The sequence below is a fragment of the Columba livia genome, chromosome 2 (assembly GCF_036013475.1).
Source record: "Columba livia isolate bColLiv1 breed racing homer chromosome 2, bColLiv1.pat.W.v2, whole genome shotgun sequence".
NCBI classification, from domain to species: Eukaryota; Metazoa; Chordata; class Aves; order Columbiformes; family Columbidae; genus Columba; species Columba livia.
The window spans coordinates 25,804,620-25,818,949 of NC_088603.1; the positions used below are offsets into that span (position 1 = coordinate 25,804,620).

The 14,330-nt window shown below is 39.9% G+C and overlaps 1 protein-coding gene across 3 annotated transcripts; it reads right to left on the bottom strand.

Annotated features, from left to right (window-relative positions):
• Positions 1-1,463: 1,463 nt before the first annotated feature.
• Positions 1,464-10,999, bottom strand: LOC102098170 (sterile alpha motif domain-containing protein 9-like). 3 transcript variants are annotated; one of them, XM_065051075.1, is made up of 4 exons: positions 10,848-10,999; positions 10,565-10,660; positions 9,345-9,464; positions 1,464-7,041 (listed from the first exon to the last, which is right to left on the bottom strand). In XM_065051075.1, exons 3-4 carry the CDS (start codon positions 9,386-9,388, stop codon positions 2,256-2,258), a joined length of 4,830 nt encoding a protein of 1,609 aa, XP_064907147.1. In that variant the 5' UTR covers positions 9,389-9,464; positions 10,565-10,660; positions 10,848-10,999; the 3' UTR covers positions 1,464-2,255. The 3 variants fall into 3 exon arrangements, with proteins under 3 accessions (XP_064907147.1, XP_064907148.1, XP_064907149.1); XM_065051076.1 differs by lacking the exon at positions 9,345-9,464 and adding an exon at positions 9,497-9,656; XM_065051077.1 differs by lacking the exon at positions 9,345-9,464.
• Between the last annotated feature and the right edge of the window lie 3,331 nt (positions 11,000-14,330).

Below are 14,330 nucleotides of genomic sequence, written 5' to 3' on the forward strand. Positions count from 1 at the left end.
CTTATGTTGCGCCAGGGGAGGTTTAGATTGGATAATAGGAGAAAAATTCTTCCTGGAAGGGTTTGTCAGGCATTGGAACAGGCTCCTCAGGGAAGTGGTGGAGTCACCATCCCTGGAGGTGTTTAAAAGGCACTTAGATGAGGCTCTTAGGGACACGGTTTAGTGACAGAGTTAGGCTATGGTTGGACTCAATGATCCTGGGGCTCTCTTCCATCCAAAATGATTCTATGATTCAGCTTCTCTGTTGCTCATTCCTTCTTGTTTCCTCTGCCTTGCTATGGTTTGCTCATGGCTGTCCCTGCCCTGGTGTGGGTTTCCCCTTGCCAGAAGTGTGTCTTCGGCCAAGCCTTAACAATGTCCCCTTCCACGTGTCTCCAACCACATCCTCTACCATTTCTCCTGCCCCTCACAGCTGCTGCTCTTTGTTAAACTTACCTGATTGCCATGGGCTCCCCTGAATGGTGGCAGTTTGGCAAGTGATGGGGTGCTGGAATTGGCTGCGACCAGCGCAGGGCAGCTCCTGGCTTCCTGCCATGGGGCACACCACAGCCCCCACCACCATACCCTGCCCCTCTGCCCAATGTGCCACCCCATACAGCTCTGCTGAGTTTGGGCACATTAAAATACTTGCCATTCTTAGATGTGACTAAGATGAAGACTGAAGGCTTCAGTTGCCATGAGGACATGGCAAGTTATTTGTTGTAAACAATTTTTTGGAAGGGTAGGTGCTTTAGTTACTGATAAATTGTATGGTGATATCCTGAGGACTAATCAGAACAAATAATGAATGATCATGAAAATTGATCCTACAGCACCCTATCTGAAATAAAAGTATAATGTTAGAAACAAATGGATACAGGTTAAAATGAAGTGTGCATTCTTTCCAAGAGAAATATATTTTGGCTAGAGTTAAAAAGCAGCACAGATTATATAATAAAACTCCTTGTCTGTATTTACAACTAAAAGAAGAGCTGCACTAGAGCAGAATGGTCTGCTGCTTTGTTCTTTTCCTTTTTGCCAATTTTTTTGACTAATCTGTTGAGATGTCAGCTATTTTTGCCTGCCTCCTTGCCTGACGCAGAGAGCAAAGGGGACTTGTGGGGTGATGAGCCATCCTGCAGACAGTTAATTGCATTGAACTCCTCTGGTTTTCATGAATCGTATGCACATAGTGCAAAGTACAACACTTCGCACCCTTTGGACAGTAGCAACCTCTTGTTTCTGGTGCTTTGCACCAATGCATTTTCCCTTTTTGGAATATTACTTGTGTCTGAACATAGCAGTTTTATACATATGAGGAAGCTAATGCAACGAATGACCACTTTAAGAATTTAAATTGCCTATTTTTGCAAGGAAAAAAAGTTGACAAGAAATCTATCACTGGAAGAAACTAATGGAATTTATAAGGAAAGGAATGACAAAATTGGATCAATTTTATGTAAAGCAGAAGCAGACTCACCAGAAAAGAATAAAATCTATTTAATATGAACATAAAATATCAACTGGTGTGTGCTTTTACCGTACATCAGAAAATAGTGGTATCTTTAATAATCACATATTTAGAAATGCCCTGGGAATGTGAAAGACCAGTGCTTCTGTCCTCCCACAGAGTGTACAGCTTGGCTATTAATACAGGCCCATATACAAATGCATTACATTATTCAAGCATGTACAATAATAACAGAGAAAAAATGCCACTTTGTAACTGAATGGCCTTTCATGTTACCCTTGTGCCAAGATGACACCAGATACAATGGAGTATCAGGAAACATTACATAATACATGTTTTCTAACATACAATCCTTGTTCATGCATTACTTATACAAGAGTAGGAAAATTGTGGTGAGACATCCATCATTATAAGCAATGGCAAAAGAGCAAGCAAGAGAGTAGGGTTCTTAAAAGTGATGGCATTTAAAGATAACATTTTCAAAATATTCTTTTTATAGTTATATATATATTTTTTCTTCTTCTTTTTTTTTTTTTTTTTTTTTTAATTTCTCCTGTTGTTATCGACTGAAGAACTCCGAGTAGTAGTGACCAGTGTACAGGACTAACTGCACCAACATTTCAGTTTGCCTCACTGTCCAAACAATAGTTATGACAGTAGGGAGACAATTCTGTTTGGGAATGAAAGACTAACATAGTGAGGAAGGAAATAAAATGAATGGCCTCAAGTTGTCATTTGCAATTGTTGACCAAAAAATCCCCAACACCAAACCAAAAAAAGCCTCATAGGTGAGAAACTGCAATACCTATTGTTTTAATGACAGACTTTGTATGTTGAATGCCAGGAGACCAGCAATGGAAAATGCAAGGTAAAAAGACACTCTTTCTATGTTTGGGCCATTTTTCCATAGGCATAAGGAGTCAGGCTGCACTGGTATCCTAAAGGTTTCATTGCTGCCATAGTCTATGTAGATAACCTTACCCTCAGCTCTTCCATGCAAAGGAAGCAAAAGATCTTGAACAGCCTGTTCCTTCCAGATCTTACCATTCTGCCAGAGAGAATTCAATTCCTGTTCTGAAAGTGAACTAAAAAGCTGATCTATTTTTCCTTTGTGAACAAATCTGTCCAGGCCACTGCCTCTAGCCAGATAGAAAAGAGCCAGAGGCTGCCTGGAACGATGGAGGGTTCCATAGAGCTCTTTGGAAGACTCACTTAAGCGTCTAATAAAGGTTTCCATTTTCCTGGAATCTTCATTTAGTTGTTCTGTATTTTGGGGCCAGAACAACAGAGAGGCTAGGAAGAAAGGCTCTACACACTGCGAAGTTGGTTTCAGTTCTTCTAAAACACTTAGAAGCAGACTTCTCAGCTTCTTAGAACGATGTAAATGACTGGATTTGGGTTTAATACAGTTCAGAACAATATTTGCCAAAATCAAATTCTGTCTGTCTTTCAGAGTTGCTTGTGCATTCTCCTCACACAAAAAAGTATACGCCTCTACTATGTCTTCGATTTCTCTGCCAGCATTTCCATGATTTCTGTGAAGGTACTCCAAAATGCCAGAAAATGAGCCTGCTTTGGAAGCCTCCAAAGTGTCCCTGTATGCTTCTATATGCTGAGACATTGGCCAGTTTGAGACCTGTTTACTTTTCAGCTGCTCAAAACTGAAATCACAAAATATTTCTGTATATTTGGTAAAACGTTCTTGAAGCTTCTCATACAGTTTGGCTTCTACAACTTCTTTTTCACACATCTGTGTTTTGAAAAACACAAAATAGTCTTCAAAAAAGTCAAATGCCCTTTTCAACCGTGATCGTAAACTACATAAAAACTTGGAATAACATTTAACAGCCTTGAACATTTCACTCTCTTTGTTAAGGTTATCTACATTCAAAACACTATTTCCTGATAGATACTTTGTCATAATTTTTCTACAGCATAAGTCCTTTTTGCTGAAAAATGGAACACGCCAAAGGATATCAATAACATGAAGACCAGTTTCTATCTCTCCCCAATAACCAGCAGTATTGTATGTTTGAAACTTTCTTTTAAACTTCTGATGCTGCAAATATCGCTCATTGTCTGCATTTTCAGCTTGCTGCTGAGATTCTCTGAAAGCCTGTGCAGCATTCTCAGCAAGCTCTAGCAAAAATTTCAATTGCTCAGCCGTCAGGTCTGCAGTCTTTGCTTTGTGCTCTATGTGGTATCTTAGCTCACTTTTGAAGACCTGACCAAGTGTATCTGATATGAATGAATTGTGTTGTGCTTTTTGTTTGGCTGCTTTGGCCCAGTATAATGCAGAGTCAAAATTCCTTTCTTTAATGTACAAGTATCTTGCTAAGGCTTGGCAAATGTAGCCATCTTGGTCAAATCTGGCACATGCTTGTTTTAACACACATTCCACTTTACCACGTTTCTCTTCCTTATGAATGGCTTCAATTAAGGGGGAAAACAATGTGTCTGACTCATCGCCGTGTTCCCTGTGCTGTCTAGTAATCAGCAGGGTTCGTATATCACAAATAAGTTTGTCTTGCTTTAATGAAGTCTTATAAAATAAATCTTCTTTCAGTAACTGCAACGTAAGTTCACTTTTAGGCAAGCCATAGGTTAGTTTCAGTTCTGTTAGGCAGTGAGATGCTATCAATCGGTGAATGATACGAAGACCTTTGTAACTCCTGTATTCATGGACCTGGTCATATATTAGAATATTGGAACAAATTCCCATATTTTCTATCAATTTATCTTTACCGTAGCCAATCTCTTGAGAATTAATTCCTAAGAATTCTTCACATAATGATATTGAAACTGTAGATGTTCCCACATATGAGTTCAACAGTGTTAGAAAGCAAAAAAGTTGTGCTGGTTTAGAGGTGGTATTCAAGTTATGCAAGGTATTTTTTACCACATTTTCTATGTATTGTGGATCAAAGTTTCTCTTCATAATCATAAATGAATAAAAATTGTCAGGATTTGAATGCTTCTCTTCAATATGTTTTAGTTTCTGATCAAAGGCCCTTTGCTCTTTTATAGAAAGCATCTGTTTTAAGGAAATACTATTCAAGGGACTGATTGTTGAACTTTCATCAGGATTTTGAGATCTCATACAGTTTAGAATGATCACTAATGGAGTTACATAGTGGATGCATTTTTCGGTTATAGCTGCCTGAATTTCTTTCTGCAGAAAATAGACATTTTCTTGCTCTTCAAAATCATCCACAAGAAGTAACACTGGTAAATATCCTGTGCTGTTGTCTGCTCCACAGGTGAGTAAGGCTGTCAGCTGTGTTCCAAAATCACTTGACTTGTTTTTCAGAACAGCACATCTGAATCGCTTCCGGAGATCCCAAAGGATATGCATAGCTAATGTTGTCCCACCACAGCCTGGGTGGTGGTAAAGGTTGATAATTTTTACCGGTGATTGATGAGGACTGTTAGATGAAGACACAATTAGGTTCTCAAGCTTTTCATAACTGTCCCTTCTGATAAAATCTGAAGTATAATTTTCAGAAGAAAAATAGAAATTCCACCACGATACTTTACCACCTCGATAAAAATCTTCTTCCCGCTTTTTCAGGAAATTTCTAAATTTATCTTCATCCTTCTCTATTCCTGTGTCTTTGCATTCATTTTCACAAAGTATTTCCAATGCTGCCATCGAGTCTTCTTGCTTCTTTAGAAGAACAGTAGAGTGACCAACAGAGGGCAGAAGTCTTTCAGAAGACTGTGTCACTGATTTTAACTTTGTAATGGTACCGTTTACCATTTGCAGGGTTAAATTAGAAACACATTTGTTTGAAATGTCTTCCTCACTAATGCTTCTAGCATGCAGAATATCTTTCCATCGCTGGTATGTACCTGCACCAATGCAAATGCTGACTATGTATTCTAATCCCTTTAATTCTTGGTAAAATGTCACAAAAGTCTCAGCAAGGGGATCCCCTGGATTTTCCACTGTGGAAAGCAAAAGAAATATTATTAAAAACTTTCCATTTTGCTTGACATCTTTGTGTAAAAGAAATGAAATCATTTTTCTGACACCAGCAGCTCTTTCTCGTTGCCATGAAGTGGGATCTAATGGCAGTTCGCTATTGCCTTTGAAGTCTGATCCACCATTGCAGAAAATCCAGTTGGTTTCCTGATGAAGTTTCAGCTTCTCAGCGTGTTCAGAAACTGAACCCACCTTGTTGTCATAATGATCTGGGAAGTAAAGTTTGGCATTTCGATTTTCTTTGTAAGTCTTGAACACACCATTCGTTTCTGATTCAAAATCGAAGTCAAGCACAGCAAACAATTTTATTTCTTGTAAAAAGTCTAAGTGTGAAGTTTGACTTGGGTGGCACTTGTTTGTTACCAAAATGTAGTAGTCATAATAAGAGCTATCCAGTGTGTCCTTGTTACCTGTGAGCAGACTAACTAGCTTTAGACCTTCATTCATTGACCTCTTTTGCTTCAGTTTATATTCTTCCTCTGCTCTTTTACGAGAATCTGCTAAAGATGTCAAGTTACCTTTAAAAGTTTCAAAATCTTTTGTATTTAGAATATTTCTGGAACTAGCTCCATCCCGGATGAAGACAGCTTTTTTCTCACTCTTACTCATATATTCATATGTGTTTGTACAGAAATATTTTGTATCACAAAGGCAGTGTTTAGGAACCACATCTATTTCAATGACAAACCTATGTGATGGACTTCCATTTTGTAATAATACTTCCACAAATCTAGGTTCTCTAATGCAAGCTTTTGCGATGCTGGTGTATGGCTCAGAAAAGTACTTTTCGATGGATTTTTTAAAATGGTCAATGTATGCTTCTTTCTTGGTAACTTCTACACCTTCAATTTCCCCATGTGGATTGTCACATACTCCAAAATGAATAGTGCCATTTGTGCGGGAGTTCATGCAGGCTGCAGCAAATTTAAAGACTTCATTGCTAAATTTCATCATTATATCCTCTTCTTGTGCCTTGTCTGTGTTGGTAAATAATTTGAATTCATGTGCTGGATCAATGAGATTAAGTGGCCCTGTTTCAGGGACATTAAGAATATTGTGCTGTGTGTATCGACTACCATCACTGAAATTATCAAAAGGATATGGCATACACATTTTTCCAGTTGGGTGCTGGCTGCTCAGCAGTGGTGTGTCTGATCCATTCTCTTTGTCAGCTGACTCCATTGCTTTTTTGTCTTCTGTGGGCTCTGTTTTAGAATCCTGCAGTATACTGGAATTAAATGAGCCATGTTGCTTCTTGCACTCTGTCTTTGCAATGTCTCCATCTTCTCCTTCTCCATCCAGACTCTGCTCCGTGCCTTCTTGTTCCACAGCCTGGTTTGAACCTTTAGCTACAATGTCATGCTTTTCCCGGAAATGCATTATTTGAAGAGCAGGCCCATGAGGTATGCCCATATCCACAAAATCTGCTTTAGTCATCAGTTTCAAAGTAAAACCAGTCACTTCTTGGTTAAACAGGATTTCTGCATATTTCTGGTCAATCTTAACAACTTCAGTTGCCCAGTGTTTGACTTCCTCTTTTGTCCACTCTTCAATAGGCTGATATGAATGTGATTTCTCATTTTTTTCAGTGTTTGTATTTTCCATTCTTTAAGGAAAAACAAAACAATTACTAAACAAGTGATTTATAATAGCCTATTAATACATATTTCCTTGCTAAGCATTTATTTATTCAGCAGTGTGATCTGTCACATGAAATACAACAGTTCAATTAGGGGACATCATGGGAATGTGAAGTAAGATCATATTTAAGGCAGTAGCTACTCACAAGAGACAGTTTTATGACAGAATGATTTTATTTGGTTTAAAACCACTTGTGTAGCGGACACTACATGAAAATTGTGACTGATACCTATTTGTGGTCTTTTGGACACCTATTCGTGTTTGTATGGGCCATCCAATGATTAAAAAAATAGTCATAGAATCACAGAAGATCTTGAGTTGCAGGAGACACATGAGGATCATCAGGTCCAACTCTGGACTCCACATAGGACAACCTAAAAGTTAAACCATGTATCTAAGAGCGTTGTCCAAACACTTCTTGGACACTGTCAGGCTTGGAGCCATGACCACTTCCCTGGGGAGCTGGTTCCGGTACTTGACCAACCTCTCAGTGAATAACTTTTTCCTAATATTCATTGTGAACTTCTCCAGATACAGCTTTAAGCCATTCCCTTGTGTCCTATTGCTGGACACTAGACAGAAGAGATCAGTACCTTCCTCTCTGCTCCCTCTCATGAGGAGTTTGCAGTCAGCAACAAGGTCACCTCTCAGTCTCCCCTTTTCTAAGCTCAACAAACCTAGTATCCTCAGATGCTCCTCTTAAGTCAAGCCCTCTAGTCCTTTCACCATCTTTTTCCTCCTCCTTTGGATGCATTTTAATATTTTATATTTTTATATTGTGGAGCCCAAAACTGCACGTGGTACTTGAGGTGAGGCCACATCACTGCTGACTACAGTGGGACAATCACTTCTTTTTGCCAGTTTGCTATATTGTGCCTGACACACTCGAGGATGTGATTGGCCTTTTTGGCACAGTGTTGACTCTTATTGCATTTATCATCAACCAAAACCCCCAGATCCCATTCTGCAGAGCTGCACTCCAGCCTCTTATCCTCCAATCTATATGTAAATCCAGGATTACACTATTCCAGGTGCAGAATCTGACATTTGTCCTCATTAAATTTCATATAGTTGGTGACTGCACAGCACTCTAATCTATCAAGATCTCTCTGTAAAGCCTCTCAATCAATGGCTCCTCCTAATTTAGTATTATTGGAAAACTAGCTTAGTGTGTACCCAGCTCCTGTGTCTGGGTCTTTGATGAAAACACTGAAAAGAACTAACCCTAAAACTGAGCCCTGGAGTACACCACTAGCGACTGACCACCAGCCAGATATTACTCTGTGGAAAGCTGCCGGCAGAAAGGGACCTGAGGGTGTTGATTGACAGCTGGCTGAACATGAGCCAGCAGTGTGCCCAGGTGGCCAAAAAGGCCAACAGCATCTTGGCTTGTACCAGGAATAGTGTGGCCAGCAGGACGGGGGAAGTGATCGACCCCCTGTACTCAGCACTGGTGAGGCCCCACCTTGAATCCTCTGTTCGGTTTTGGGCCCCTCACTACAAGAACAACATTGAGGTGCTGGAGAGAGTTCAGAGAAGGACAACAAAGCTGGTGAGTGGTCTGGAGCACAAGTCTGATGAGGAGTTGCTGAAGGAACTGTGACTGTTTAGCCTGGAGAAAAGGAGGCTGGGGCGAGACCTTATCACTGTCTACAACTACCTGAAAGGAGCTTGTAGAATGGAGGGTGTTGGTCTCTTCTCCCAAGTAGCAAGTGATAGCACCAGAGGAAATGGCCTCAACATGCATCAGAGGAGGTTTAGATTGGATATTAGGAAAAATTTCTTCCTGGAAAGGGCTGTCAGGCATTGGAACAGGCTGCCCAGGGCAGTGGTGGAGTCACCATCCCTGGAGAAGTTTAAAAGGTGTTTAGACAAGGTTCTTAGGGACATGGTTTAGAGGTGGACTTGGCAGTGTTAGATTAACAGTTGGACTCAATGATATTATAGGTCTTTTCCAAGCAAAACAATTATGTGATTCTACAAGTCACAATAATGCTTTAAGTCCAAACCTTCAGCCAATTGTTCAGCCATTCTGTTGTGTACATGTCACAAATGGTTCTCATTAAGTTTCCAGTTTGAAGAAGCAAAACCAACTGCACATAGAAATCCAGTCTTTTTTTTTTTTTTTTATCCTAGATGTGGTTAGGTACACAATTTGCTTGAGTAACACTGCAAAGGGATGTTGGGGTGGAAAGATACTGCTGTGATTACTTAGCTGTTGCTATTGCAAAAGAAAGGAATTTTTTTTCCATATTACTTTTTCAGTACCTTCTGTCTTCACTAAGGTTTCTCAAATTAAAGTTCAGCAGCATTTGTGGAGATAAGTGACAAGAAGAAGAGCATCTTACAATCCACTTGGTCTTAGTAAATGCGGACCATTTGCAAAAGCTTTAAAGAAAGAAACACAATAATACACTTACCCTTAGTAGTGTTTGATTTACTTTGTCTTCTTACTCCCTTTGAGAGAATTACATTAATTCATCTGAAATTTTTACTCTATGGAATTGCACTCAGCTACAGTTGTTGCATTAGTGGGAACAGTCTCCTCCATGCACCTTTTCTTATTCAGAGCAGGTGTTCCTGAGACAAAATAACTTCTTAGATTTTTCTTCAGTGAAATTTTTCTTTGTGAAGAAACACTTGGTTATCTAAGCTTTCCTCAATCTGTTATTTTGCTTTATTTTCTAAACTGTAAACTGTAATGAGAAGCAACAGTAAAAATCTCTTATAGCTAATGCAGGAAAACCTTTGACCAAGCTGCCTCCTGACTTAACCAAGGAACCATGAGAGCAGAGCAAAAAGTGGAGCTGCAGTTGCATTTTGTCTTCACAGACCCTCCCTTCTAGTAGGCACATATTGTGAAAAAATGGGAGTGCAGGGTGAAATAAGCTCAATGTTTTTCTCTGTGATAGAAGTAGCTATCGTATTCACCAGTAACTCCGCCCAGATTATCTAAAAGCTGGGAAAAGAAACTGAAACTAAAGCACTTTGCTCGGAGACAATGTTCAACCCAGCAATGCAAAAGTACAGTTTTAATCACCACCAAACTTATACTTTTTAATAGATGCACAACTTACTCCTAATACAAAGGCAAACATGTTTAGGTCCTTAAAACATTTAGTCCATGTTTTAGTGTTTAGAACGCCCCTAATGGGATAAAGCTTCAGAATGGGATACTTTCATTTTCTAGGTTTGACACAGTGTTTCTCTGTTTCATCTTGCTGGCGAGTTAATGATTCTGGCTGACTGAAATATTCAAAGATGTCCTTTTTCCAACATTAAACAACTCCATTGTATTATTTCTGCAGAATAATTTGAGGGCATATTCTTTCAGATTATTTCACTGCAAACTCATAACAACCACTTTTCATGTATGGACATTTAACAGATTTGAATTAATGTCTCAAAGGAAAAAAAAAAGGTATGAGACTAAGCCATCATGTCTTCGTAAAATATTCCATCCTAGAAGTAAATATGCAGGTACTTACTGTAATTGTTCTGTAGGTTTTTTCCTATAGTTGCTCAAGACATGTATTTTGTTCAAGCAGGAAACCCAACAGCTAAAATTCAGCTGAATTGTTCTTCTAAAGTATGGGGAGGGAAAAAACAACAAAACTAAAATGAGTTTATAAACTTCTAACAGAAGTCTGGAGTCAGAAATAGTAGGAAGGAAAGAGCATCCATAGACATATGGTTAGTTTTTCCCTGTGGTGAATACACACCACTAGAGGAAATAAATGGCAGTGCCTGTTAGAGAATATTGTTCCTTACCTCTTTCTTGCATGCTTCTAACTGATCGTTCCAAAACTGTGTCTAAATGCTGTGGACTGGGCAATTCAAAACTTGGGTGTTGCAGAGAAATAGGAGGAAATACTTGCAGGGTGTTTGGGAGGTTCTATCGCTCTCCTCCCCTTTCTCTGGCTCTTTAACCAATCAAAGTTGCTTCTGGTTTCCCTCTTCATGATGTTCTGCCTGGGAAACCATTTTTCTTTTAGGAAAATAATGAAAGAATTCTGTTCTAGGATACTTTTATTAAAACACTTTCACAGCACTGTCTTGAGCAGCTCTCCAGAAGCTTGAGCAATTAGGAAGCACCACCTGAGCAATACTTGGCTAATAAAATGCAATTAATTAGACATATGGTCTTAAACCAGCAGAACTTTTCTGGAATGAGGGGAGGAAAAGGAAGGTAGTACAGAACATGCTTTTGAGAAGTGTGAGTATTCTTCAACATATGCACTTTTGAGTAGTCAGGCTTACTGACTTGCTCCTCAGGGTTGCTTGATTTCCCACACTGCAAGCATGTTAGTTTATTCTTGGTCTCCTTCCTTGCAGCAACTAGCTAGTTTGATTTGCAGTGTAGCTTAGTTTTAGCTCTGTGGATAGTTTACTCAGAAATGTTTTCTCTCAGGCAGTGTGCTCATCTTGCACTCTACCATCCTCCAATGTGCAGGGAACAAGCTTTATGTTGTAATACTCCACTGTTGACTGCTGCTACTTCCAATGTTTCACAGTACCGACACTGATCTTACCATACCCTACTCCACTGACCATTGCCATTACCCTGTTCTTTCATCCTTTGTGCTTGACTGTCTTGATCATGATAAGCAGTAGGCATCTAAGGAAGATAATGACGACCATAAAAATACTTTTGTTTAGAAGGGTAGCAGCAAGAGTGCTCACACTAACAGTTGTGTGTCCAGTCCCACAGATGAAGAGATTGAAAATCCTTGTGTTGGGTATAAGGACCCACACTGGAGCAGTTCATGAAGGACTGCAGCCTGTGGGAAGGACTCAAGGTGGGACAGGGGAAAAGTGTGAGAGGGAAAGAGCAGCAGAGAGGAACAGCTATGGATTGACTAAACTTATGAACCAATGACAGTTGCCCATTCCTCAGCCCCCTGCACCACTTTGGGTGTAGGAGCGAGGAAGTTGAAGAGTTGGGAAAGAAGGAGTGAAGTTGAGCCTGGGAAAATGGAGTAGGGTGGGGGGAAGTTGCAGGTTTTTTCCTTGTTTCTCACCATCCGACTCTATTTTAATTGGCAATTAATTAAATCAATTTTTTCCAAATCAAGTCTGTTTTTCCCATAATGGTAACTGGTAAGTTGTCTCCCTGTCTTTTTCTTGATGCAGGAGCTTTAGCATCTTATTTTCTTCTTTCCTGCTGAGGAGGGGGAGTGAGAGGGTGGCTGGGTGGGCATCTGGCAGCTGGCAAAGGTCAACCGACTACAATCCTTCCGAATGATATCTCTTCTGAGAACAGCTGGGTGATGTCACCAGGATACTGCAAGTTTTAGAGAGCAAACAGCATCTCCAGATGCCACAAAGCCAGCTGTGGAAAAGCCAGCATCTCTTCCAGTTGTTGATGCTGATCCTACAGGGCTTTCTATCATTATATGCTTCCCTGTGTACTTTAGCTCTGTGTATTTCTTATGTCCTGGCATACAACCGTCTGCTATTGCAAAAATACATTACTACCTGTTTAATCCCTAATTGCTGCACTTTTCAGTAATGCATCCACAGCAGATAGAATAGTATGGCTGTATATGAAACACTCCTGTATATTCTCATGTCAGGGCAAAGGGATAAGAACTAATGCTTGATGCGATGCAATAAAAACACCTTTCCAGGCTATGGTGCAAGTCTGACATAATTTTAAGCATTCTGGTATGAAACATTATAAGAAATAATAATACTGTTTTTGACTCAGCACATGGGACTTGGAGTAGGCCAAGTGCCGTGAAGTGCAGCATCTTCTTTAGATGCCACTGATCATGAGCACTGTGGATGTGAACCTCTGTGGCACCCTTCTGCCTGGGGTTTATAGAGGCATCGCCTGCTTCCCTGGAGAACACTGCAGTTTTCTCCCTGTAGCTGTGTGTGCTGGCTGAGACAGCTGGTTACCCCTCATCTGTAGGAATCCAAGCAATGCCAAAATTGAGCTGTTGCCTCAGAGGGGCTGTGGAGTTTTCCTGGCTTCATCCCAGTTTATAGGGTCACAGTTCTGCTGCCAGTTAGGGGGACTTGCCTGGTGTTCTAGGTTACCCACCCTATGTTTGGGGCTGCTGCTTGGAGGTTGAGCAGGCAATATATCTTTCTATTAACCAGACCATTGCTGGTACACCTGACTAGCTGTGTTTTCTCATCTGTCATTATCACTAGTCAGCTTCAGTCCTACCAGCCTTGTGAGGCAGATATCTCCTTAGGTGCTCTACTCTCTGTGCTTTGACTTAAGTTGTTCATCCACTGTTTTCACAAGGCTTTAGCTTTTTTTTTTTGTGTGTGTTAGCTATTTCCATTAACTGTTTTGGTATGGTATGCCTTACCTGTTTGTCCATCAGCAGCATGGCTTTCTCACATGTTCTTTCCCTTCAGATGCAGACATTTAAGCATGAAGTATGTTGATGTGGTTCTCCAGTATAATATCAACTCTTCTAGGATGACTTCATTATTTATTAAAATAAAAGATTTTATTATACATCAGGTCTTTCCCTGTAGTCTCATTATCCAGCAAAAGTGAGTCAAAAATACTACCTTGTTTCTCAGTGACTGGTGTGGAAACTCACTACTGAAATCCTGAATCCTGTTCCCTGCTGTAACTCACAGGATTTGTTCTCTAATGTATATTAGAAATTCCCATAATGATACCATTACTTCTGCCTTTTTCTTTTCTCTTGAACTTAAAAATCACTGAGTGATCTGTAGATCAGACTGCCAGCCGTTCTCAAGTTTCAGCTATGCGAGTTTCTAGAATTATATTGATTCCTACTGTTTCCTCAAATTTCTTTATATTTGTCAAATCATTATGCATACAATATTATTCCGCCATTTCAACCTTTATCTTTTGACACCTATATTCCATGATTATTATCTCACTGTGTTTCTTTTACTTTCATAATTCCTTCTGTCATATCGTGTACCAACACCTGAAATAATCCAATCAGCTCCTTGAGCTCTTCTTATTAGTGAAAAAAACATTTTCATGATCTTTTACAAAACTCACACCAGCCTTGCTTGATTGTGTGATCTGACGAGCTCACAGTCTGAAGGAATCTCCACAGGCATAAGCCTGTAACTACATAATCTTAATGCAGAGCAGCTGTAGTCCTTTGATTATTGCAGGCCAGTTATCTGTTGAGCCACGCTGTGGGTAGTGGTTTCATTTCCTTAAACTGCTGACTGTTTGCTAATTGTATGGTGTGGTACTGTGTTTCCCTGAGCTGTGTTGTATGGGTTGATGTGACAACCATTCCT

What these genes read in the sequence shown, in the direction of transcription:
- LOC102098170 (XM_065051075.1), bottom strand. Translation starts at nt 9,388, where the DNA reads ATGCTGCTGAACTTTAATTTGAGAAACCTTAGTGAAGACAGAAG. An exon ending in AACCTTAGTGAAGACAGAAG is followed by an intron (nt 7,042 to 9,344) that starts GTACTGAAAAAG and finishes TTTTCCTTAAAG; the next exon opens with AATGGAAAATACAAACACTG.